This window comes from Pararge aegeria, chromosome 12 (genome assembly GCF_905163445.1).
Source record: "Pararge aegeria chromosome 12, ilParAegt1.1, whole genome shotgun sequence".
Classification (NCBI taxonomy): Eukaryota; Metazoa; Arthropoda; class Insecta; order Lepidoptera; family Nymphalidae; genus Pararge; species Pararge aegeria.
In genome coordinates, this window is record NC_053191.1 from 372,669 (window position 1) to 395,110 (window position 22,442).

Consider the following 22,442-nt stretch of genomic DNA (forward strand, 5'->3'; position numbering starts at 1 on the left):
GAGCCAGCGTGACTACGCTCTAATCACTTCTCATTCTAAAAGGAGACTTGTGCCCTGTAGTGGACCGGTAATGGTTTGACAATGATCTACATAAACACTATTGAGTTATTGAGGGCCATCCTTTACACTTTGTTTGTACAGAAAAAAGATAGCACTATACTCTTTCGTGATTTTGGTTTAAAGATTTGTGTACTTTAATTATTTGAGGCATTATAATTTAAAGTATTTGGACGGGGTAAAAACAGCTACCACAAAACTTTGCATAACAGTAAGAAAAGTTTTCAACTAAATGGCAATGACTTTAAGTTTTTAAAAAGCCTTGGTTCGTGGTTTATAGGTGGTTGAGGTTGGGGAGGTGTGGTGCAGTTAACATATTATGTGAGATACGACAATTTTAGGCGGGAAAGTTCTGACAGACAGTAATCTTTGAAATTGACGTGAAAAAGTTTAAAGATTTGTTTGTCAATTTTTTCGAGTTCTCGAGCAGGTGTTTTTCAGTTAATTTTTTTTTGTAAAGCATGGTTTAGACCAGAATACTCTAGTTTTATCACAAGGAACGATTAAAATGTTTATAGAGGACATCAGGAATGACTTCTACAACGTTCTTTTGGGAAACGTACGTAGTTTTGTTTTAAACTATAGTTATCGTTACAGTTATTACCAATAACTGTAACAATAAATTTAACGGTTTCATTCTAAAAGTAAGTTTATTAATTTCAGCGAGTGCTGCTACTAGTTCACTACGACGTAGATGCGGTATGTGCTTGTAAGATTCTACAGGATTTATTCAAATGTGACAACATCTCGTACACGCTAGTCCCAGTTGGTGGCATTTCGGAGTTGAAGAGTGCTTACGATGAAAACAATGAGGAAGTGAAGTACGTCGTGCTAGTGAACTGCGGCGGGACCGTAGACTTGGTGGACATCTTGCAGCCAGAGGAGCATGTTGTGTTCTTTGTGTTGGACTCACATAAGCCAACCGATATCTGTAATGTGTATAGCGATGGCCAGGTAAGTCTTTTCCAGTCTATAACAAGGCCAGACACACAAATAAACAATTGATAATACAAGCTGTTCTCTTACACAATGTTAATTTATACAAATTATATGTCAAGCTTGTTGGCCCGGCTAGGATTGTAGGCAATGTGTACCAAGATACTTTTAATGATTCCCAGATTAGCCAAAGTTTGATTGGTTTTTCTGGTTCCCATATTTAGGTAGCAACTCTTAGTTACTGTCCACCACTAATAGTGCATGGTCTGCCGTTAGTACAATTGTTTATAAGTACAGATTGTACTAACAATGGTTAATTTGGTGATTCTTAGAATCTAAATCTAAGAACCTGTCTTATGAGGCCTTTGCCCTGTAATGAGACATTCAAAGGCATAACAAAAGGGAAAGCAAAATATTGCAAATCATATTATCAAAGTGAAATATTTCTTTATTCAAATAGGCACGTAGATGGCACTTTTGATGCGTTGATTATATACAAAGTGTGTGTTAGGCATGCAGGTTTCCTAACAATATTTCCATTCACTGTTTTAGCAGCAAGCAATATTTGATTGCTTAATTTAAACCTGTAATACTTGATTAGATGAATTTTATTTCATTGTGCAAATCATTAACTTAGTATTCATGAATGCAGAGAATTTTGTAAACAAGGGAAGTTTTAACTGATATTTTTATTATTTGTTGAAGAATTAAGACAGGAATCTGTGATTTTTTATTTTAAACATAACATTATGTACTGTAGGGTGGCATTGTAGACTATTAGAATACATGCATCCTTAAATTTTTCAGGTGAGACTGGTGTACAAGGATGAAGAGGAAAACATTCCTAACTTTGATGACATCTTCAGAGATGATGAGGAAGATGAAGTGAGTATACACATGAAATCAAACTTCATCATCATCATATTAACCCATTACCCATGGCGCATTACAGGGCACAGTTGCCCCCTCAAATGAGAAGTGGGTTAAGGCTGTAGTCCACCATGCTGGCCCAGTGCGGATGTGTGGACTACACACACCTTTAAGAAAATTATGAAAAAGAACTCTTGGGCCTGCAGGTTTCCTCACAATGTTTATTCTTCACCGTGGAAGCAAGTGATATTTGAATTGCTAAAAATGCACACCAATTCAAAAAGATAGAGGTCTGTGCTGGGATTAAAACTCGGCCCTCTGAAATTGAAGTCAAAGTCCTACCCACTGAGGAATCGCCACTTCACTTTTTCTGATAATTAATGATACAAAATATTTAAATTTTATTTGGAAGATCTGTGTGGTGTGGTGTACAAACATTGTGGAAATTGTACATTTAACTAGTTTTTACCAGTTGCCGCTTTAAGCTATCAAAACCAACCAGGACTTCCAGGCCTACACTCTGTTGCAGAACTCCGAGGAATCGGAGGCCCGGCACGGTCTGGAGGCGGTGGTGGAGCGGCGCCGCGCGCGCAAGGCGTGGGAGGAGCGGCGCCATACCCTCATGTTCAACTACACGCAGTTTTCCTACCACGGGAAACCTGTATGACAATATTCTTAATACATATTGTGCTAAGTGAATACAGATTGCACCATTTACATTTACATTTCCACCTTGTTGGGGGTTGCCATTCCAACATCTTCAGACCCCAATGTCCATTCAAACTCTGAATGTTCTACAGATCTCCTCATTTCTGATTTGATAACATAGAGAGTCTCTGAGCATAGCTCTCTCCATCGCCCGCTGAGTGACTCTGAGGCTGTTAGTTAGCGACCATATTTTGGAACCAAAAGTTATCACTAGCACTATTTGAAGATTTTGGTCTTCAGTAACTGGACCAAGAAAACGTAATGTGTGAATTAAATTGTAGTTTAGTGTCGCCAATTAAAGAACAGACGTTCATAATAGACTTATGCCTGTTTACATTAACGATGGAAACAGCAAAGCCTAAGTAAATAATGCCTAAGCAAAAAAAGATTTCTAGGCATACACTATTTCTCTCACGATTCTCACTAGGCAACTCATAAAATAATTTAACTTATGTATGGTTCTTATTTATTTTTATTTACACTCTTTATTTGCACACAAATAAAAATACTGAAGAAGAATAAAAAAAACACAGACCGAAGAAGTATACAAAGGGCGGCCTTATCGCTTTGTATAGCGATCTCTTCCAGGCAACCTTAGGATAAGGAAAACAAAAGGATAACATACTGCAGGTTATGTATATTAAAAAAAAAATCATTCTAATAACTACATACTAATACTTAAACTAGATAACACAAATAAAATAATACATAATATAATAAATATTAAAAAAAAAATAATAAACTAATATATACTATTTATTTAAGAGACAATCAACAGGTTTCAACAACAACTCTTAAAAACTAAACAAAAAATGAAAAAACATATAAATGTAATATTGTAGACCCACTTCACAACTTGTGAATACAAAACTATATTGTCAGTTAGAAGGAGAAAAAACTATTAAGAGAGACACGAGAGTACTTATAAGCTGTAAGATCCATCAGGCTGTGACATAAACTTGACGAATCTAGCACCGCAAACAAAAACATACATTTAGAATAAATTAAAAAAAACAAATACTTAAATTATATAAAATAATATTAAAAATGTTGACAATATATACTATAGAACTAGCTAAACTAATACAAAAAAGAGCAAAGGAAAAAAAAAAACTAAGTTTAAACAGTACCACAGTATCATGAATACCATGCCACATGGTTTGGTTTTTTTTACTAATCATAAATCGATACGAAAATATAATAATACCACACTTATTATATTTACATTACATAGGATTTCCTTACGGTAATTACGGTACTTTCCTATGGTAATTTTGGACTTACCAATGCATAAGTTTAAAGAATGTGTTAAAACACATTTATTACAGTGAGGTTATTATACAATTGATGAATTTCTTAATGACAAGGTTGCTTGGAAGCATCCGGCTCCGCTATCATCTCTCACAAGATAGAAAAAGGAATTTTGAAATGTAAAATGTAAATTGTTAATGTTGGAAAAGAGCAACTGCTGAGTTTCTTGCCGGCTTCTTCTCGGTAGAATCTGCCTTCCGAACCGGTGGTAGAGTCACTCAACACAGACAGACTTGACGTTTCAAAAGTGCTTATATTAGGCCTACTTGAAATAAATGAATTTTGACTTTTTTTTTCTTTTTTACATTTTTCTCTAGGAATCATTTAAATTACTAGGCATCCGACTAAAGCGATTCCTAGGTATAGTGTGACCGGCCCTAACTCCCGCAGAGCGCGTGCGTGGCGCTGGAGCTAGCGGCGCGCGCGTCCCGCTGCACCGCGGCGGCGCTGTGGGCGGCGGCCGTGGCCACGGCGGCGCACGCGGCCTTGCACTGCCGCTCGCCCGCGCGCTGCCTGCTGGACGCAGAGCCGCTGCACCGCTACGTGGCCGCGGCGCAGCGCAACACGCCAGACGACGACGCGCACCAGGTATGCGCCCTCTAACCAATCAAATTCTATTTCACTTTTCAACATGGTTGCTAAATCCCCTTTGTTGTGTTCTAAAAAGTAGGACCGAGCAGATGGTCTATTTGAGAGAAACCATCGTTTAATAAGGCAAGGCAGGGCATAGACAGAACACGACTTGCCGCCTTATGTATATCAACCTGAAACGTAGCCTCAGGTGGCTGCGATTACACCGCAACCGCGCCCTAAAGATTAGAACACAGCAACAGTGGTTGAAAACGTAGAACGGAACTGCAACGTTTCCTACTAGATGACGCTACAGTCGCCATAAGACTGATGTAAAAAGGCATATACCAATTTCGGGATTAAAAAACTGGAAAAAACGCTCAGGCCGCGATTGCCAGAGTTTCGAAAATTTGACTGTGCTTTTGAGTATAGCAGCCGCTACCGCTAGTGTAACGGGGCGGGTGTCGCCGCAGGGCGCGCGCGTGGTGGTGCAGAAGGACGCGTGGCTGCCGCTGTACCGCTGGTGGTCGCTGGAGGCCGCCATCAGCCACGCGGCCGCGCTGGCGCCGCACCTGCGCCTGCACGCGCGCTCGGGCGCCGCGCGCCTGCGCCAGCTGCTGGCCGACATGGGGTGAGCACGGCGGCGCGGCGGCGCGCGAGCCCGCGGTGACTACGCGGTGACAGCCCGGCACGTTGCAGCTTCCCGCTGCAGCAGGCGCGGCAGGCCTACGGCGCCATGGACGTGGAGCTGCGGCGCGCGCTGCTGCCGGCGCTGGAGGCGGCCGCGCCGCGCCTGCGCCTGCCCGCGCCCACGCGCGCCGCCTTCCTGCTGCGCCGCGCGCACGCGCCCGCGCTGGCCGCGCTCGACGCCGTGTACGCGCTCATGGGCCTCATCGAGAACGTGAGTGCTCTCCTGTGACGCCGGCAAACAATGAGACGGAAATATACATCCCTTCCCATTTCAGTTCCCAAGGAAACCGAATAATCTCTAGATAAAGAAACAAACACGTAAATGTATAAATAAATAAATAAATATACTACGACAATACACACATCGCCATCGAGCCCCAAAGTAAGCGTAGCTTGTGTTATGGGTACTAAGACAGCTGATGAATATTTTTATGAATATGATACACATAAATACTTATAATATACAAATAAACACCTAGACACTGAAAAACAATCGTGTTCATCACACAAACATTTTCCAGTTGTGGGAATCGAACCCACGGCCTACGACTCAGAAAGCAGGGTCGCTGCCCACTGCGCCACTCGGCCGTCAAGGGTATAGGACAGAGGGAGACAGAAAACATTCTAGTTACCATGGAAACTAAATAATAAACCTTGCATTTATCCTAATAGTTCGGATACTCTACATCCACCTCGATCTCTCTCACAGGATTTTAGGGGGCTAGACAGAACAAATTAAGACCAAAAGTTTTAACGACACTTTTTGCTATAGTTGTAGTCAGTGGCGTACATATAGAGTATGCACAAGGTATGCAGATGGTATAAAATAAACAAAAAGGCTTTTTACAACTCTTACAATGCCGATCCTAAAGTTTATACCATATGCCTACTTAGTGCATACCCTGTATGCACGCCACGGGTTGTAGTGAGCCGTGCGGCGTGCGCGTGTTTCTCTGTCTCTCTCTTTCTCTCATAGAAAGCAAGCCAGTTTTTTTCGTTTCGTCTTTCTATTTCGCATTGACCAGTGTGGTGTCGCGACGATTATTTTTGTTGAGTGTATACACGTTTTTTGTACATAAAATAAACATTTTAGATAAACTTCCACTCATTTTGGCCAGTGATTTTAACTTCAGAAATGAAAAACCAGACGAATTTGATTTAGGAACAAACCAACAACAAAATATTATAATACTACCATAAAAGCAGTTTTTTTCAAGACATTTAGATAAAATGGAATCCCAAACATATGTTTCCTACTTCAGTTACCACAAGCCAATTATTACTAAAATTGAGCCTTTATTATTATAATTTAAAAAAAATATATATTATCCATCCAGGTGTCCCTTGACACCTCAAAAGTTTTTTTGAGGTTTAAAAGGTTTATATTAACAGAAATAATTAACTGTAAATAGCTGAACATTGACTATGTGACTCATTCCAAAAATAAGAGCAAGTTTTAATGCATCTACTGCTGGTTGTCCATTATTAATAAATAAATAATTAAAACTCTGGTTGGATGTCGGATTTCAGCAGCGTGTGCAAAGAAGTCTAATAGTAGGACAGCTTTTTTCCTTTACTTTTCATCCTTACCGCAGCATGCAACGATGCTGCTTTGGGGCAGAAATAAGCATGGCAGATTTCCCGGATGAGCTCTTATCACTAAAATTTTCACTACTCAACATGTACAATATACAACTATAACCGAATAACGAATTACTGTTGCATAAGTTAATTTGGTAAGGAATCACCCTGTAAAAATATGAAATCAAAAGAACCATATTTAATTTTCCATAAAAACTAATTCAAAACATTCTAAGTGACAACCCTATTGAAGAGAAAAGACCGACACACGCATAGCACCTACGCTACACGACGCGTACCTAATAGAGTGTCAGGAGTAATTTGATTATAATTTTGCATGTCATGATAGGGCTGTATGCGATTTCTAAACCATGGCAGTGGTTTGCTCAAAAACTAGTAGCGTTTCGGTTTCACAGATAAGTCTCAATGAAAGTAAATAATGTACCTCTGAAAACCTTTGTAGTATATTTCGGGTTTTATTTACACATATTTATATTTAAAAAATATATATTGTTTTTTCGAGTGCTTAGATTTTATTACATACTGAATGGTGTCTTCTATTAAACGTATTGATATTCATTGTAAATTTTTCTTTATGTTTTTTTTGTGTATAATAAAAGTGTATTCACTCATTCATTCATGCATTCATACATTCCTTCATTCAATCATTCATTCATTAATGAAACAATAAATTAAAAAGAAATAAAACCTTGCGGTTAATGCCGTCGGGCCGCAGGAGGAGACGCCGCGCGCGGAGGGCTTCCAGCAGGCGCTGGGCGCGCTGGCGACGGACGGCGAGCTCGAGCCGCTGCGGCGCGGCGTGGCGGCGGCGCGCCGCAGTCTGGAGGCCGTGGCGCGCGCGGTGCACGGCACGCTGGCGGCGCGCGCCGTCATGCTGGCCGGCCCCTTCAACTACTTCATCGTGCAGGAGGTAACCGCCCCGCCAGGGCTGGCCAAAACCAAAACTAAGTATAGAAAACAAACATACAGTTCCCCGGGTGTCACAACTTAATTTGTAACATTTTAAAACGAGTCACTAACGAAAAATTCATTTACTCCCGAGGATAAAGTATACGATTGTACATTATGCAACAAGTATGGTACTTCGCACTTTAATGTAAACGCAAAAAATACGTATACGTACGTATGTAAAGAAATGAATACGCGTTTATATAGACTAAAGTTTAAAATACGTTCGTGCTTAGATTATTATTCCCGATGGAGTCAAATATGTATTGCTCTACCAAGATATAACAGCCTTTCAGTAGTGAGAATCGTCATTGGTCGTCATAAATGCCTAAGCCGTGGGATATTAGAGACTAATGATCATGTAATATAAATATAGCAATATTTTCTAAGTCAGTCTATGACATAGACACACTGTTTATAAAGACTAATCAAATCGCAGTTTTAGAGTAGAAGGATTCGAGAATGTTCTTATTTCGGTTTTATTTTTTTTTCATGTTTGTCAGACACTTCTGATCACCGACGTTTAGAAACCAACTTGGAAATTTCCTTATTTATTAAATTATTTAATATTATTTACAGGAATGGATATTGAAAAAAGGAAGTATATTGGGTAATTTATTTAAGCCTAAGATAATTTGGCATAAAAATAATTTCTTCAGTATCAACCGAATATAGATATACTTAGTTATACTTAAAAACTAGTTTATAAAAGTAAATATAAAGTTTGTTTAACATGATCTTGACGATCGGGAAACGAGGTAGAAGCTGCATCATTTTGTCTGGTGGGAGGTTACGGACTTGGCTAGTCACCATCCTATCTACAAAGATGAGGCGCCGAATGATTTGTGATGCGTAGAAACCGATTAGAGGCACGGTATAATATTTGCACCATACCATTAACAGCTTAGTCAACTGCCATCTTATACTGCATCAACACTTACCACCAGGTGAGATGTTAGTCCAGGGACAAAAAAAAATGTATTACACTATTCAATTTAAACAAAAGCTATGAGACTACAGACAAACTGACAGACCTGATACAAAATATGAAGAATAAAATAAAATAACCAATTCTAATAGCATCGTATACAACGTGCAACATAATTACGAAATATCGAAGGATGCATAAGTATATTTCATAAGGAATCACGCTATAAAAATATTAAATCACAAGAATAATTTTTCGTGTGTATTTATGACAACCCTATTGAAGATAAAAGACCAATACGCGCATACTACCTACGCTACGATACAAATATTTGTGTTATATATTTAAATAATTTTTTAAAGATTTAAAGATTTAGTAGATTATGTGAATTGTGGTAGTGGGTAATGTTTTTAAGGTATTTTTACACTTATTTGTATGTATATCTTAATATATATAAATCTCCTGTCACGATGTTTGTCCGCGATGGACTCCTAAACTACTTAAGCGATTTTAAATTAAATTGGCACACCGTGAACAGTCTGGTCCAACTTAAGAGATAGGAAAGCTTAGATCTTTAATTATAGTCGCACTTTTATTTTGTTGCAAATTATTTGTCTATAATTAATTGACAGTCACATGTTATATATACTACTATACTCATTTAAGGCTTAGCGATTCTGAATACTTTAAAAACAAAATCAAACGCAGACGAAGTCGCGGGCAACAGCTAGTGTAATATATAATATTGTTGTAATGTTTATATCTTATTCATTCTTATTCAGTGGTGCCACCTTGCTAATATCTAATTTTTTGCCTTCGGTTGCCTGGAAGAAATCGCCACGTATCGATAAGGCCACCAAACTGTACCCTCTAGCTCTGTATTGTATGTTTGTACCTCTGTAACCATTTTGAAAAGAGTATTAATGAATCGTCGGTCCGCGCAGGGCTCCCCGGAGGCGGCGGCGCTGCGCGGGCCGCTGTGGCTGGCGGAGGCGGCGCGCTGGGTGGGCGCCGCGCACGCGCACGCGCCGCGCCCGCTGCTCGCCAGCGCGCCCGCGCCGCACGGCCGCTGTCTGCTGCTAGGCCTGCCGCCGCGCTTCGACCAAGAGCCGCGCAAGTGAGTGACAACACACACACCGCCATCTAGCCCCCAAGTAAGCGTCAGCTTGTGCTATGGCTACTGGATGGCTGTTACACATTTTTATGAATAGTATACATAAACACTTATAATATGCACATAAACACCCAGACGCTGAAAAACATTAATGGCCATCACACAAACATTTTCCAGTTAGACTCATACAACATGGTCACTGCCCTCTGCGTAATATATGTATTAGGTTGGGGAAAAAGTTTCTTCGCATTTTTTAAGAAAATTCAAAACATTTTTTAACATTGTTTATTTACATTTAACTAGAGTATGTAGGTACCATTTTGATCGATAGCTTTTTGCCAACTTGTAGGTAGGGACCTAATCCCATTCCTATATAAATTTTTGGGGCTTCTGATCAAAAAACCGCGACAAGTAGTTTTGGCAGTCCTCTCGCGATGTTAACCTGACACTGCCTAAAGAATTCTGAAGAGACCGAAACAAGTTGAAATCTGAAGGTGCAAGGCGGATGCATTAACCCCTCCCAGTCAAACTCTTATTTTTTGCTGAGTGGCTAAAGATGTGTGAGGTCTAGCATTATCATGATGAAAAACCACACCCCTTCTGTTGATTAATTTCGGCCGCATTTGAACTCTTTCTCTGGCACTCGCAGCCTGAGCGCTTTGACTACTAATTGGCGATTGTCAGAGATTGTCTTACAGCAAATATTATGATTAAATAGACGTGACGTCAATTTTGAAACGCCTATGCGTATATAGATATGAAAATCATTGTGACCTAGCGTGACTTCAATTTGAAACATTAATTTGCAGCCTCTTCGGCGCCGCGTTCGAGCAGGCGGCGGCCAAGAGCGGCGCGTCCGTGTCGCTGGACTTCGTGGACTCTTCCATCATCAGTTTGCCGACCTCGCAGCGCGCACAGTTCCTGGACGCACTCACGGCGCTGCTGGCGTGAGGAGACCGGACCGGGCCGTGCCGAGGCCAGCACGCTCTACACACCACACTTATAATGTCATACCCTCACTGCTGAAATTTGGGCATTGCAATTTGAGCTTTATATATCGTGGTCAACCCATTACCGGCCCACTACAGCGCACGACAGCGTAAACGTCACTTTTGTATTTTAATTTTATGCAAAAGCAGTGATCGCGAGATTTACGCCTGTAGTGACATATCACCCAGACTCCAGAGGGTCTCATTCCATAACTCCACGCTGGCCAATTGCGTATTGATGGACTGAACACGCCTTTGAGAAGATTATAGAGAACTCTCAGTCATGCAGGTTTCTTCGCGATGTTTTAAAGCAAGTTATATTTTAGTTCATTTAAACGCTCAAAACTTATTAAAGTTAGAGATATGTGCTAGGATTCAAGCTCAAGCCCCCGAAGCAATGCCGAAGTCCACCTGTTGTGCCAGTAATATTAATCGAGAGGACCACTACACACACGTTTCATACACTTTATGGCGCACTAACGCGGGTAAATAAGTCGTATTTTTTGTTAGAACGGTGTAAAAATACGAATGTTCCTGTGAACCACCTTTGGGAATTTGATGTTTTTCCTGGAACTTCAATGTCTGACGATTATAAATAGAAAATAATATACATTGATGAGTTCAACAAATCAAACAATGAAGTTGAGTCAGTATTCCCTTGTTAAAAAATATAACATCACATAATGTGTGCCTTCTAGAGTTCTTCTGTCCAAATCATATTGTTAAGGTAGGTTAAATATGAATTGTTATACTTATTTTTAATGTTGCTATTTAATAGACCCGATACTCATATCATATTGAAATCATAACTACACAAGAAATTACGTTTGTGACGTCGAATTTTATATATTTTTATTACGTCCGAAATTAATATAATCAATCCAGAATCTTAACTGAATTTGGGTATTGCTATTCTTTCCCTACTCCTGTAGATAAGGAGAGAAAAAAAAATTTGGAACTTAGCGCGACTTGCCACAATTGCAGTTATGAGTATATTACAATTTGAAAGTAACATAACCCACCACGCCGTATCCCAGGCTATTCAGGCATACTATTCGTTGGCAATTCTCACTTCCATCGTTTACAACTTACGCTTTCGTATTATGGTAGTTAAATATTAAGCAACCTGTTACTGAAAAAGGACTCATATTCGGTAGGGCTAAGTGATCACTAGAAACTAAATAATTAATTAAATCGCAATTATTTTTTTAAGATCTTGTGTCAATAAATATTAGACAATTACGAAGTCTGGTGTCCATATTAGTTGTATTGTTTTGATTGTGAAGTAAAATAATAAAGAATTATTGTAATGTAGGTTAATTATTATCAATTAGATGGATTTATTGTGTAAGCCTTTAATTAATTATTATTTATTGACATGTGCATGGAATAAGAGTATGGAATAAAATGTACTTTAAGAATTTGTAATATCTTTTTATGAAACTTTTGTAACATAAGTTACGCCCTGCAGTTTCGCCCCAATTGAAATTACCTTCCTCCAATAATTTTTAAAAATAAAATTTAAAATATACCTCTACTTTTATTAAATTATGCATAACCTCCCATAGTAATTTACAGTCAGTCAGCAGACATAAATGTGGCCAATGAGCTTTATTAAAAGCTCATCGGTACTGTTCCATCAGCTTATAAGGTACACTTCTTTATTATATTTTAATTACTTTTAAGAATATAATAAATAAGAATAAAGTATGTATAAGAAAAACAAAAACAGACATTTTGTTATTTATTTGAATGCATTTGTTTTTTACTGTTTTTCAAAGATATGTTAATACTAAGAATAAAAAAAATGTTGACAAGACCAGTAAGAATGAAAAGAGTGTTCATACAAATTTGTATGATAGTGCCAAGCTTGTGTTTTTTTAATCACAAACACTTATGCTTAAAAAAACACCTAACATACAAAAAATATTTAAGAAATATAAACTGTGTGCATTCCCTGCGCTTGTCTTACAGCACCTGTGCAGTACACTACATTTAGAATTGCTTTTCTATATATTTAAACATATATAAATCCACCAGCTGACATTATCGCCATAAATGAGCTGTACCAGTGGCACAATGTACAACAGAAATTTCCGACCAACCAAGTGCGGAGACAAGCCCAGAGAAGAAGATATATAGATCAATGGCAGCGACAGTATAATGAAATAGGTTTAGGTTTAAAGACATTTATTCCCATAAAAAGACCTAAGTCACTTACATAGGAAACTTAGTTTTCTATAATAAATTAATACACTTCGCCATTAGACTAAACTAAATTCAATTTTACTATTATCTACTCATTCAATGTATTCGTCTTTAAATTTATTGGTATTACTTAATATATAAGAAGCTAATTTAGTTTTGAATACATTGAATGAGTTTACATTTTTTATAAGTATAGGTATTTTATTATAAAATTTGGCGCCTTCAAAGGTAAGGGATTTCTTACCATAATTTAAATAAGTGTATACAACTCCAAAATTTTAATCCATTTTATATTGAGTAAAAACTAAGAGAACACTTTGAACAGACAATACATTGTCTAACCTAATACACAAAAATAATAACAGTTAAGCAATACTAATTTTATTACCTACCTATAGAGAGACCTTTTATCACGTGGGATTGTAAAATTTTATAAACTTTCCAATTGAATTTATTATACCTAGTTAAATGTACCAACCACAAACACTACATTGATTTATAAGATTTTTGTCTATCAATCTAATGAAACAGCTGTGTGACCCATAACCCATATCTAGTGGGAGCAGAATCAGAAATGTGTCTAATGTAATGTTAAATCGAAATCAGTCCTGTAGTTTATTGAAAAAATGTTTACACCTGAAAACACTACCACCTTATATCATATATTATTTTGATGTATTGTCAAAGGTTATTTAGATATCCTTGAGAGATTTATACAATCTTTGAGTACATAACCCTTTTAAGATTCAATTAATTTACAAAACTTTGCTTGGCATCCAACTCTCCAATACTATTGTCAGCATCCCAGTAGCCAATAACATAGAATATTATTAACTGTAGAAGTCCTGATTATACTTTTAGTCAGCATTTAAGTAAGATACACTATTAGCTTAAACCTTCATGTAGCAATTTGCTCACAATGTATTCTTTATGAAGCGGGTGATTAAATCCAAAGCCCATATGGGTTGATCATGTGGTACCATATGACCAGCATTTCGGACAAGTACTTCTGTTAGATTCCCAGCCTTTTTTACATATCCTGCAATTTCATCATCTACCCTCCATATATGTCTTGCAGCAGTTTTGTACTCTTTTGCTGAGGAAAAGTTTAAATTGCGCAGGAAGCTTTCTGTTAATGGATATGCAACTATTATATCTAACTGTCCATTATAAAAAAGAAGGCGATAGTGGGACAATAGTTCAGATATGTATGGGGCCACTGACTTCAAGACATCATACATTAAATATTCTTGTACTTCCTTCCCTGAGTTAAAAGGAAGCCCCCCAACATGTACACTCTCCCTAATTTCATCATTATTTAAAAGATCAATATATATTCCCATATTAGAGTTGGAATCGGTTGGATCTAAAATGTTGTAATAGTTTTCAAATCCTGTAAAGTTTTTGAAGTATGAATAATTGGTCTGCTCTCCATCCATAAGTTGATCCATGAGGATGTCTGCTTCTACCCAATTTTCTTTACGAATTTCATCAACAATGCTGACTGCATTTTTGTAAACAATTTATTTTGTTCAAAATCAATTAAGCCATGCTGATACAAGTAGTTCCCATAATCCATTTGATTGATAGGATCACAGTATGCATTTCCTAATGCTAAACCTTTGAGGTTTATCTTAAGCTCTTCCTTGTTTTTAAGGTGAATTTTCATTGCTAGAGAAGGTATATATTTCCCGGCGTAAGATTCTCCCGTGATGTAGAACTCATTGTTCCTCAGAGCAGGGAACATAATGAAAAATTGTTCTAAGCACATGTACAAGCCATTGGCAACACACTGCTCATCAGTGCAATAGCCCTTTTCTTCTTTTGTGAAACTAAATCCTGTTCCAACTGGATTATCTATGAAAATAAGGTGGTTCTTAAGTGCCCAATGGTGCTTTCTGAGAACAAATCCATCTTTTTTAGCGATTAGGGGCCCGTTTTCAGTAAATAATCCAAATAAGGAACTTCCACCTGGACCGCCTTGTAACCAAAGTATGACCGGAGCAGCTTTGTCTTTGTTGAAAGCCGGGAAATACCACAAATATAAATTAGAATTTTGCTTGATGTTCACGGTGAAAAATCCCGCATGACTAGTAAAACCTAATTTTTCTGTTATGGATACGCGGGAAATATTTCGAGCAAGCTCGTTTTTTCCCATTACTATGTAAGGTGTGAGCATCAGCGGATCTCCGGCTGAACCATGAGGCTTAGCTTCAAGTTTCACTCGCGGATACACATTAGGGAAGAATGTGGACTCAGGGTATAAACTGCGTTAAGCGTGCCTCTCGCGTGTCCATACAAAAACGACCCGCGCGTGCCCATGCGCGTGCACACGCTCGTGAGCCCGTCGCGTGATACTTCCGTGCAATGGGGCACGCATGCACGCGACGTGATCACGCATCACGTTGGACGGGTCCACGCGCGAAGCCCGCTAGCGGGTGCACGCGCGTGCTTGTTCAGTTGACAGCGCTATCTCGAACCGACCGCACGCGCGTGCCCGGCCCATAACAAAAAATGACAAATTTTGATACAGAAAGGGTAATTGTTGAAGTTCAGTGTCGTCCTGCCATATGGGACCAATCAAGCGAAATATTTAAAGACCGGGACGCTAAATCAAAAGCATGGCTAGACATTTGTAAAGTACTGTTTGAAAATTTTGATGACTGGAGTGAAGCAGAAAAAAACATACAAGGTAAGTACCTACACTCTTTTTTTATTTTATAATAACGTAGGTTAGGTAAACTATTCTTTGCGCCTAATTTTTATTTTTAATAATCTATGCAATTAGTTATATATAATTAGTTATTTCAATTGTATTTGTGTCAATTAAATGTTTTCAACAATTAATCCAACTATAAAATTAAAACTCGGAATATTTACAATAATTTACCTATGTAAATATAAAATCATGCTTATATTCAAAACTAGTGCAGAGATACTGCGTATTTCTGAACATTGTGAAATTCGTGTGAACAATGTCCCATAATATTGGTATGGTTTTATATAATTATTGCTCGATAAATTCCAAAGTTCTTTCTTTCGGCCACGCGGTCGCCGCCATTTTGCGCGTCACGAGACAACCAGTATGTTCACGACTGCGAGCTTCACACTACTTCACACTATCGGTGTATTTAGGGTTCAAAATCATTTTAGGGCAGAAACAGTGGATCGGTAGGTAAATAAATAAAACAATTATCAACTAAAATATTTATTATATTGGTTTTAGAATTGGGCTAGTAACTTTGTAAAATAAGCGTGCGTTTTGTAGTTTTGTAGGTTTTTCTTTGACATCTCTCAACTTTAGTTTACAACAATCTAAGTTATTTGGTTACATCCTATGATTTTATATAACTAGATTAGTTATACGCCCGCTTTCAAAGGCAAGAGCAATGGAAGGTAATTGCCTACCATGCAGTTAGTCACGCTCCAATCGGTGTCGCGTCTACATGTGTTTGAGTACCAATAATATTTTAGTAAAAAAGATGCCTACTTGTGTTTTTAGACACTGTACAAACTACACATCACTGGATGTGTAATGAAAGAAAAAAAGTTTCATTTTATGCGTAATTACATAACATTTTACCTATTTAATGTAAGAATACTGAATTTCTTATAATTTTCGACTGTCATGGCGGCGCAACTGGTTACATCCGATGAATTTAACAAATAAAATCATTAGGTATAAAATGTCTGCTATGCTGCTGTCAAAATATGCCTGCTATGTTAATAAAAAATGTGTGGTAAAAAACCGTGAAAATTCAATTATTGAATGTACATAAATTATAAAAAAGCCTTCAATAAATACTGCGATCTTGCCATGACAGCTGTCCGTCTGCAACGAAATAATCTGCGAAGCTATCGCGTAATGTATACGAATCTCTGTGGGTATTTCCAATTAACCCCCGAACTGAACGTATATGGTCTGGTATAATGACAATATCATGAAAGTCATTAATTTGACTTCTTGATCTTATAAAATTATGCAAAATACAAATTGTTTTAAGAAAACAAATTGCTTTGTCTTTTCCAACGTTCAATGGACGATGGAGTATGCGAAATTTATTAGCCATGATACCAAATGTACACTCAATATAACGTCGCGCTCTCGTTAACCTATAATTGAATATTTTTTTTTTGTAGTTTAAATCGAGAGCTCGAGCATATGGCCGCATGACATGGCTAGATAACCCAAATGCTTCATCTCCTACAATAATATAGGGCAAAGCTGCGGTTGCAGCAATGTTGGTTGGTTTATCATTGTGTATTACGGGCAATGCTTTGGCAGGAGGAATATCTATTAAGTCATTGTTGATTTGTTCGTACAATCGGCTTTGTGTGAAAATTGCGGAGTCAGATTCTTTACCCTGCACTCCCACGTTTATATAGGTAAACTCATAGTTGGCGTTACACATTGCAAGCAGTACAATAGAATAGTAATGCTTATAGTTGTAATAGAGGGAACCACTATGTGGAGGTCTTATAATGCGTATATGTTTTCCGTCTATTGCACCTATGCAGTTAGGAAACTGGGCTTGCGTTAAAAAACCTTTTTCAGTCTCTACCCATAGCGCACGGGAAAATTTTGGTATACATTCTTCCTTTAACCTTTCAATTATAATTTGACAAACTTCTGTTACTATTTTTCTGACCGTGGTTAGTCCTGTCTGATACGCCAGATGAATATCGACGAAGGTATGTCCACTAACTAAATATCTGTAATAAAATAAAATACCTGTGTTATTGTTTCAGTGAAAAAGCTGCAGCAAAGATGGAAAACTGCAAGAGACACTTATATAAGAGTGAGGTCTACTAAAAAAAAACTTAAATCAGGCTCCGGTTCCAGGGCAAATAAAACATACGTTTACTATAACATGCTGTCATTTTTAGATTCAAACTCGAATACTCAAGGAGAAGAATCGGCAGACAATTTTAATCAGTCAGTAGAGCAAAACGCGTCACCGAGAACTTCACAAAATAATACGATTATTGAAGAAGATTTGATTAATGTACCTAGCACCAGCTCCAGCGTTACCAAAGAAACACGATCTTCCAAGAAACGTAAGTGCGAATCGCCAACTGATTTCGAATTAGAGTTGTTAAATTACGTGAAGAATAACACTGCAGATAATATGGACGAAGACTTGAATTTTTTTAAGTCATTATTACCAACTGTAAAAAAATTGAGTTGCTTTAAAAAATTATTATTTCGTACGAAAGTATTACAAGCTTTAATTGATATTGAAAAAGAAATGATTATTACCATTGATGACCTTTCATTAACGCAAAATACGGTAACGAATGATTTAGAATCCTTAAATGTAAGATCAGATACGAACAATGAATAAATAGGTAACAAGAAAGACTTTGAAGATTTGATTAAGACTGTTTAATTATTAAGAACAAAAGAAAGAGAAGAACATGAAGAACTATTTAAGTTAGTAAAAAGCGCAATTTTATATTTATATTTTTCTGGTCTCATGTGCAATTATTATGATATACAAGGGCATTCGCCAAAAGTTTACAAGCCTTGAGGTGTCATGTTCATAAGGAAAGAAACGGGGTCGATTCGGACACTTTTATCTTAAACCCTATTTTGGGGTCAAATAAAAAAGTGTATCAATAGACCCCTTTTTTACTTAATGGACCTTTTTTTTGAACCTACTCATAACATTGCTCCTTCATATGTCCTCTTCTTAAATTTAATCTTTTATGTAGTAAACTGTGATTATGATTGTGATGATAAATAAGAATTAAAAATAATATTAGTACCCGATCTAGTAATAGAAGGGAATAATTAATAAGGGAAATATTCATATGTAAAAACTTGCAATCAATATGCGTCATTATAATTAATACTTTGTAAGGTAGGTATATTATTATAATTAAGACATTTAGACTTATTGTACTGTTTTAACTGTTATTGTGTTTTTTTATTTTAAACTTGAACCTGTGATTTTATTAGTGTATTTCAAATGAATAATCAATGACTAATTGTAACGTAGCGTTTATGCAAGACACTGTGATGACTGTTGTGATTAAGTATATAAAAAAATAAGTGAATAAGTAGGTATAGATAAAAAAAAACGAAAAAGATAAAACTGTGTAATTTAGAAATAACAAAATATAATTAATAAATATAAGAAACTGTGATTAATATGATGATTAATAAGTGTGCGGTTATGTGTTTCGGTCCGTGAACCACATCAAGAAAAACATTTTAAGCCATATTCAGGTGTCACTGCCGAAACAATAAGAACTTCTTCTTCTTTCTTGCTTGATGTGGCTAAACAGTAATGTGACTTACATAAATTGGCAAAAAATATGAGTGTTCTAAACTTTTGTTAAATAATGACTGTTTTTTTACATGAATAAAGATGATTATTAATATCGAAATGTCTTTACTTACCGCAATGTCATTGCAAATCGTTCCATTGGTGATACGATTGACGTAGATTTCAATCGTAGATTGTTAGTCTTCAAATAGGGCTCCAGTTTTGAATATAATTCATCATAGACTTGTAATGAAACTTTAAAATATTTGAAAAAAAACCTTTCATTTTTTCTTAATATACCAAACTTCACCACGAATTCCCCGCACAGTAACCTAGATTCAACGAACGGGCTTACTGGCTGGCGTCTTTTTTTGGCAATTCGTCGTCGCCGTCGTCTTGATAAATAATACAACATTAATTTATCCATTATTACTTATTCGACTGTACACCTCCAACGTCAAAATTGTACTGAGAAAACTGCGTACGCGGATGCACGCGCCGATGCCCGCGCATAAGCACGCGAACGTGCTCACGTGCGTGCACCAGAAGCGTGGCCCGCGACGTGCTCACGTGCGTGCACACGCTTAACGCAGTTTATGCCCTTAGAGTTATTTAAAAAGTTAAATATTAAAAACAACTGTAGCGCTAGGCCACATCCATTATTAGCGCTCATTATTGGTGGTCGCTTGTTGTGTTTTAGGACAATCAAATATTGTTTTTGAGATCTGCTCAATCAAAACCATATCAAAATTATTCAAGATCAAAATATATCAATAATAGGTATATCAAAATATTTGGAAAGTAGAAACTTCAACATAGTAAAAAAACAAAAATGACTTTTATATATTTTTTCATTAGAGTGGAAGCTGGCTTTACAGCGCTGGGTTCTAGCTTTTCGGTATGTAGGGTAGAGTCAAAGACTACCAGAGCTTGTAACATAATTATTCAATAGAAATAAATAATAAGCTATTAACCGAACAGTAATAATAATTATTACTGCTCGGATAATATCGTTCGTCCGGTAAACAATAATGACACTGTCAAAAATCTATATCTCTGTCTTTTCCATTTCTGCTCTTAGAGTCTTAATATCTTTGTTCGAAAGTACATTACAGATAGGTATTCACTTTTTTGAATAGGTATTTGTTTACCTATACCTAGTACCCACACTTTACTTTTTTTTCTCAAAAAGCAAACCACAGCTACGAAAAGAAAAAAACAGCATGTTTGTATTAAATTACATGTTGGTTTGGTTTTAAGGTCAAATGAACCGGGTTATCAGCAATTATCACTTACCGGTAACTATAGACAGGCTGACATTATTATTGCTTGATTACAATAATTATTATTGCTTTATACGTTAAGTTCACTTGAAATGATAAGCGCAAGTTTATTCAAACATATTTCTTAAATCATTATTTAAATATAAATTTGACGAGATGTGGGTCTATCGTGTTTGCGTCTTATCAATATTTCAATTACTGTATGTACAGTGTTTCTTTAACCAATATCCGAAATTAAATCTCGACGTAATAGATGGTGGCGATCCCGGAGAGCCACTCTTCCTTACACCGTACATCGAGGGAGGTAACGCGACAGAAGGCCGGCGACTGGCTCGGGTACCGTTCACGGAGAGCTTGCGTATCAAGAGTTACGCTGGATATTTCACCGTCGACAAAAAATATGATTCTAACCAGTTTTTCTGGTACTTCCCTGCCATGATATCCAACAAGAAAGACGCGCCAGTTATTGTGTGGCTACAGGGTGGGCCGGGTGCTTCATCTCTCTATGGGCTTTTCACCGAAAATGGTCCGATCAGAGTGCGTAAGAATAAGATTGAAAGGAGAAAGTACAACTGGGCTTTGAGTCATCACATTATATACATAGACAACCCTGTTGGTACGGGCTTCAGCTTCACAAAGGACCCAAAAGGTTATTGTGTCAATCAGACGCAAGTTGGAGAACAACTATACTCCACCCTCATCCAGTTCTTCCAGTTGTTCCCTGAACTGCAAGAAAATAAATTCTTTATCACTGGAGAATCTTATGCTGGCAAGTATGTCCCAGCGTTAGCATACACAATTTACAAGAAAAATCCAACTGCCAAAATAAAAATCAACTTGAAAGCTTTGGCCATTGGAAATGGGCTCAGTGATCCTGAGCATCAGTTAGTCTACAGCAAATACTTATACCAAATAGGGTTGATTGATTGGAATCAAGCACAGACATTTGCTGATGCTGAAAGTAAAGCAATTCAGTTGATCAAACAGCAGAAATGGGATGAAGCATTTGAAGCCTTTGACACATTACTCAACGGTGACTTGATTAATGGAAAAAGTGTTTTCTACAATATGACCGGCTTTGAATTTTATTTCAACTATTTGCATACTAAAGACTACCAGCAGTTTGAAGACTTTGGTCCCATGATACAGACTAGCTCTGTTAGAAAGGCAATTCATGTTGGAAACTTAACTTTTAATGTTGGCAAAGAGGTGGAGAACCATTTGAAACAAGATGTTATGAAGTCAGTTGCACCATGGGTAGCAGAACTTTTGGATCATTATTATGTTCTGATCTACAATGGACAGTTGGACATAATTGTTGCATATCCTCTAACACTTAATTATTTGAGAAATCTTAACTTTACTGGGTCAAGTCAGTATCTGACATCCAAGAGGTATCAGTGGTATGTAGATGGTGAGCTAGCAGGGTACGTAAAACAGGGTGGGAAGTTGGTTGAGATCATGGTGAGGAATGCTGGTCACATGGTTCCTGGAGACCAACCCAAGTGGGCCCTAGATATGATTACAAGATTGACTCATGAAAAGACCTTTACACACAAAAAGAGGCACCATTTTTGATTGGGTCAATTCAAGGAAAGTGGAAAAAGTTTTTCTATTGTATTCTTTATAAAAGTTCTAAAGTAAGTCTATGAGTCTCAATACATGTATAGGATTAAGGTTATTGTTTTTCACATTATCAATAATTGTGTAAAACACAAAAACATTTTCCAGTTTAATCATTATCATATGTTATGAACTGAATAAATAATGTACCTCCTTTGTTGGATATTAAAATAAATTCTTTATTAACAATGTTGTTTTTATTTACTATTTAAGTGAATGAAATCTGCAATAAAATTTATACTGGTGCAGCTGTGCCTACACTGCTGCAGCCTCAATTGTAAGGTCACACATCAATTTCCAAATATGTAAACAGGTATAAAACTTTCATCACCA

The 22,442-nt window shown here is 37.2% G+C and overlaps 4 protein-coding genes and 1 pseudogene across 4 annotated transcripts; 3 read left to right on the forward strand and 2 right to left on the reverse strand.

Annotated features, from left to right (window-relative positions):
• Positions 1-446: 446 nt before the first annotated feature.
• Positions 447-12,251, forward strand: LOC120628180 (cell division control protein 45 homolog). Its single transcript, XM_039896426.1, has 10 exons — positions 447-616; positions 721-1,011; positions 1,801-1,878; positions 2,393-2,524; positions 4,273-4,470; positions 4,926-5,083; positions 5,152-5,353; positions 7,460-7,654; positions 9,565-9,737; positions 10,544-12,251. Exons 1-10 carry the CDS (start codon positions 566-568, stop codon positions 10,683-10,685), a joined length of 1,620 nt encoding a protein of 539 aa, XP_039752360.1. The 5' UTR covers positions 447-565; the 3' UTR covers positions 10,686-12,251.
• Positions 12,252-13,204: 953 nt separating this feature from the next.
• On the reverse strand, positions 13,205-20,193 carry LOC120628470 (annotated as a pseudogene).
• Positions 15,198-18,673, forward strand: LOC120628472. Its single transcript, XM_039896859.1, has 2 exons — positions 15,198-15,623; positions 17,681-18,673. Exons 1-2 carry the CDS (start codon positions 15,446-15,448, stop codon positions 18,274-18,276), a joined length of 774 nt encoding a protein of 257 aa, XP_039752793.1. The 5' UTR covers positions 15,198-15,445; the 3' UTR covers positions 18,277-18,673.
• LOC120628471 lies at positions 16,124-19,811 on the reverse strand. Its single transcript, XM_039896858.1, has 2 exons — positions 19,338-19,811; positions 16,124-17,644 (listed from the first exon to the last, which is right to left on the reverse strand). Exons 1-2 carry the CDS (start codon positions 19,628-19,630, stop codon positions 16,726-16,728), a joined length of 1,212 nt encoding a protein of 403 aa, XP_039752792.1. The 5' UTR covers positions 19,631-19,811; the 3' UTR covers positions 16,124-16,725.
• A 122-nt stretch (positions 20,194-20,315) lies between the features above and the next one.
• LOC120628469 (venom serine carboxypeptidase) lies at positions 20,316-22,264 on the forward strand. The gene has a single exon (XM_039896857.1). The coding sequence runs from the start codon at positions 20,643-20,645 to the stop codon at positions 22,062-22,064; it is 1,422 nt and encodes a 473-aa protein (XP_039752791.1). The 5' UTR covers positions 20,316-20,642; the 3' UTR covers positions 22,065-22,264.
• Positions 22,265-22,442: the final 178 nt, after the last annotated feature.

Bases quoted from the DNA above. Each gene is read 5' to 3' on its own strand.
- LOC120628472 (XM_039896859.1), top strand. From the start codon at position 15,446: ATGACAAATTTTGATACAGAAAGGGTAATTGTTGAAGTTCAGTGTCGT. The intron at 15,624-17,680 runs GTAAGTACCTAC...TTATTGTTTCAG, and splicing joins AGCAGAAAAAAACATACAAG to TGAAAAAGCTGCAGCAAAGA.
- LOC120628180 (XM_039896426.1), top strand. From the start codon at position 566: ATGTTTATAGAGGACATCAGGAATGACTTCTACAACGTTCTTTTGGGA. The intron at 617-720 runs GTACGTAGTTTT...TATTAATTTCAG, and splicing joins ACAACGTTCTTTTGGGAAAC to CGAGTGCTGCTACTAGTTCA. The intron at 5,354-7,459 runs GTGAGTGCTCTC...GTCGGGCCGCAG, and splicing joins TCATGGGCCTCATCGAGAAC to GAGGAGACGCCGCGCGCGGA.
- LOC120628469 (XM_039896857.1), top strand. From the start codon at position 20,643: ATGTGGGTCTATCGTGTTTGCGTCTTATCAATATTTCAATTACTGTAT.
- LOC120628471 (XM_039896858.1), bottom strand. From the start codon at position 19,630: ATGGATAAATTAATGTTGTATTATTTATCAAGACGACGGCGACGACGA. The intron at 17,645-19,337 runs GTAAGTAAAGAC...ATTTTATTACAG, and splicing joins CGATTTGCAATGACATTGCG to ATATTTAGTTAGTGGACATA.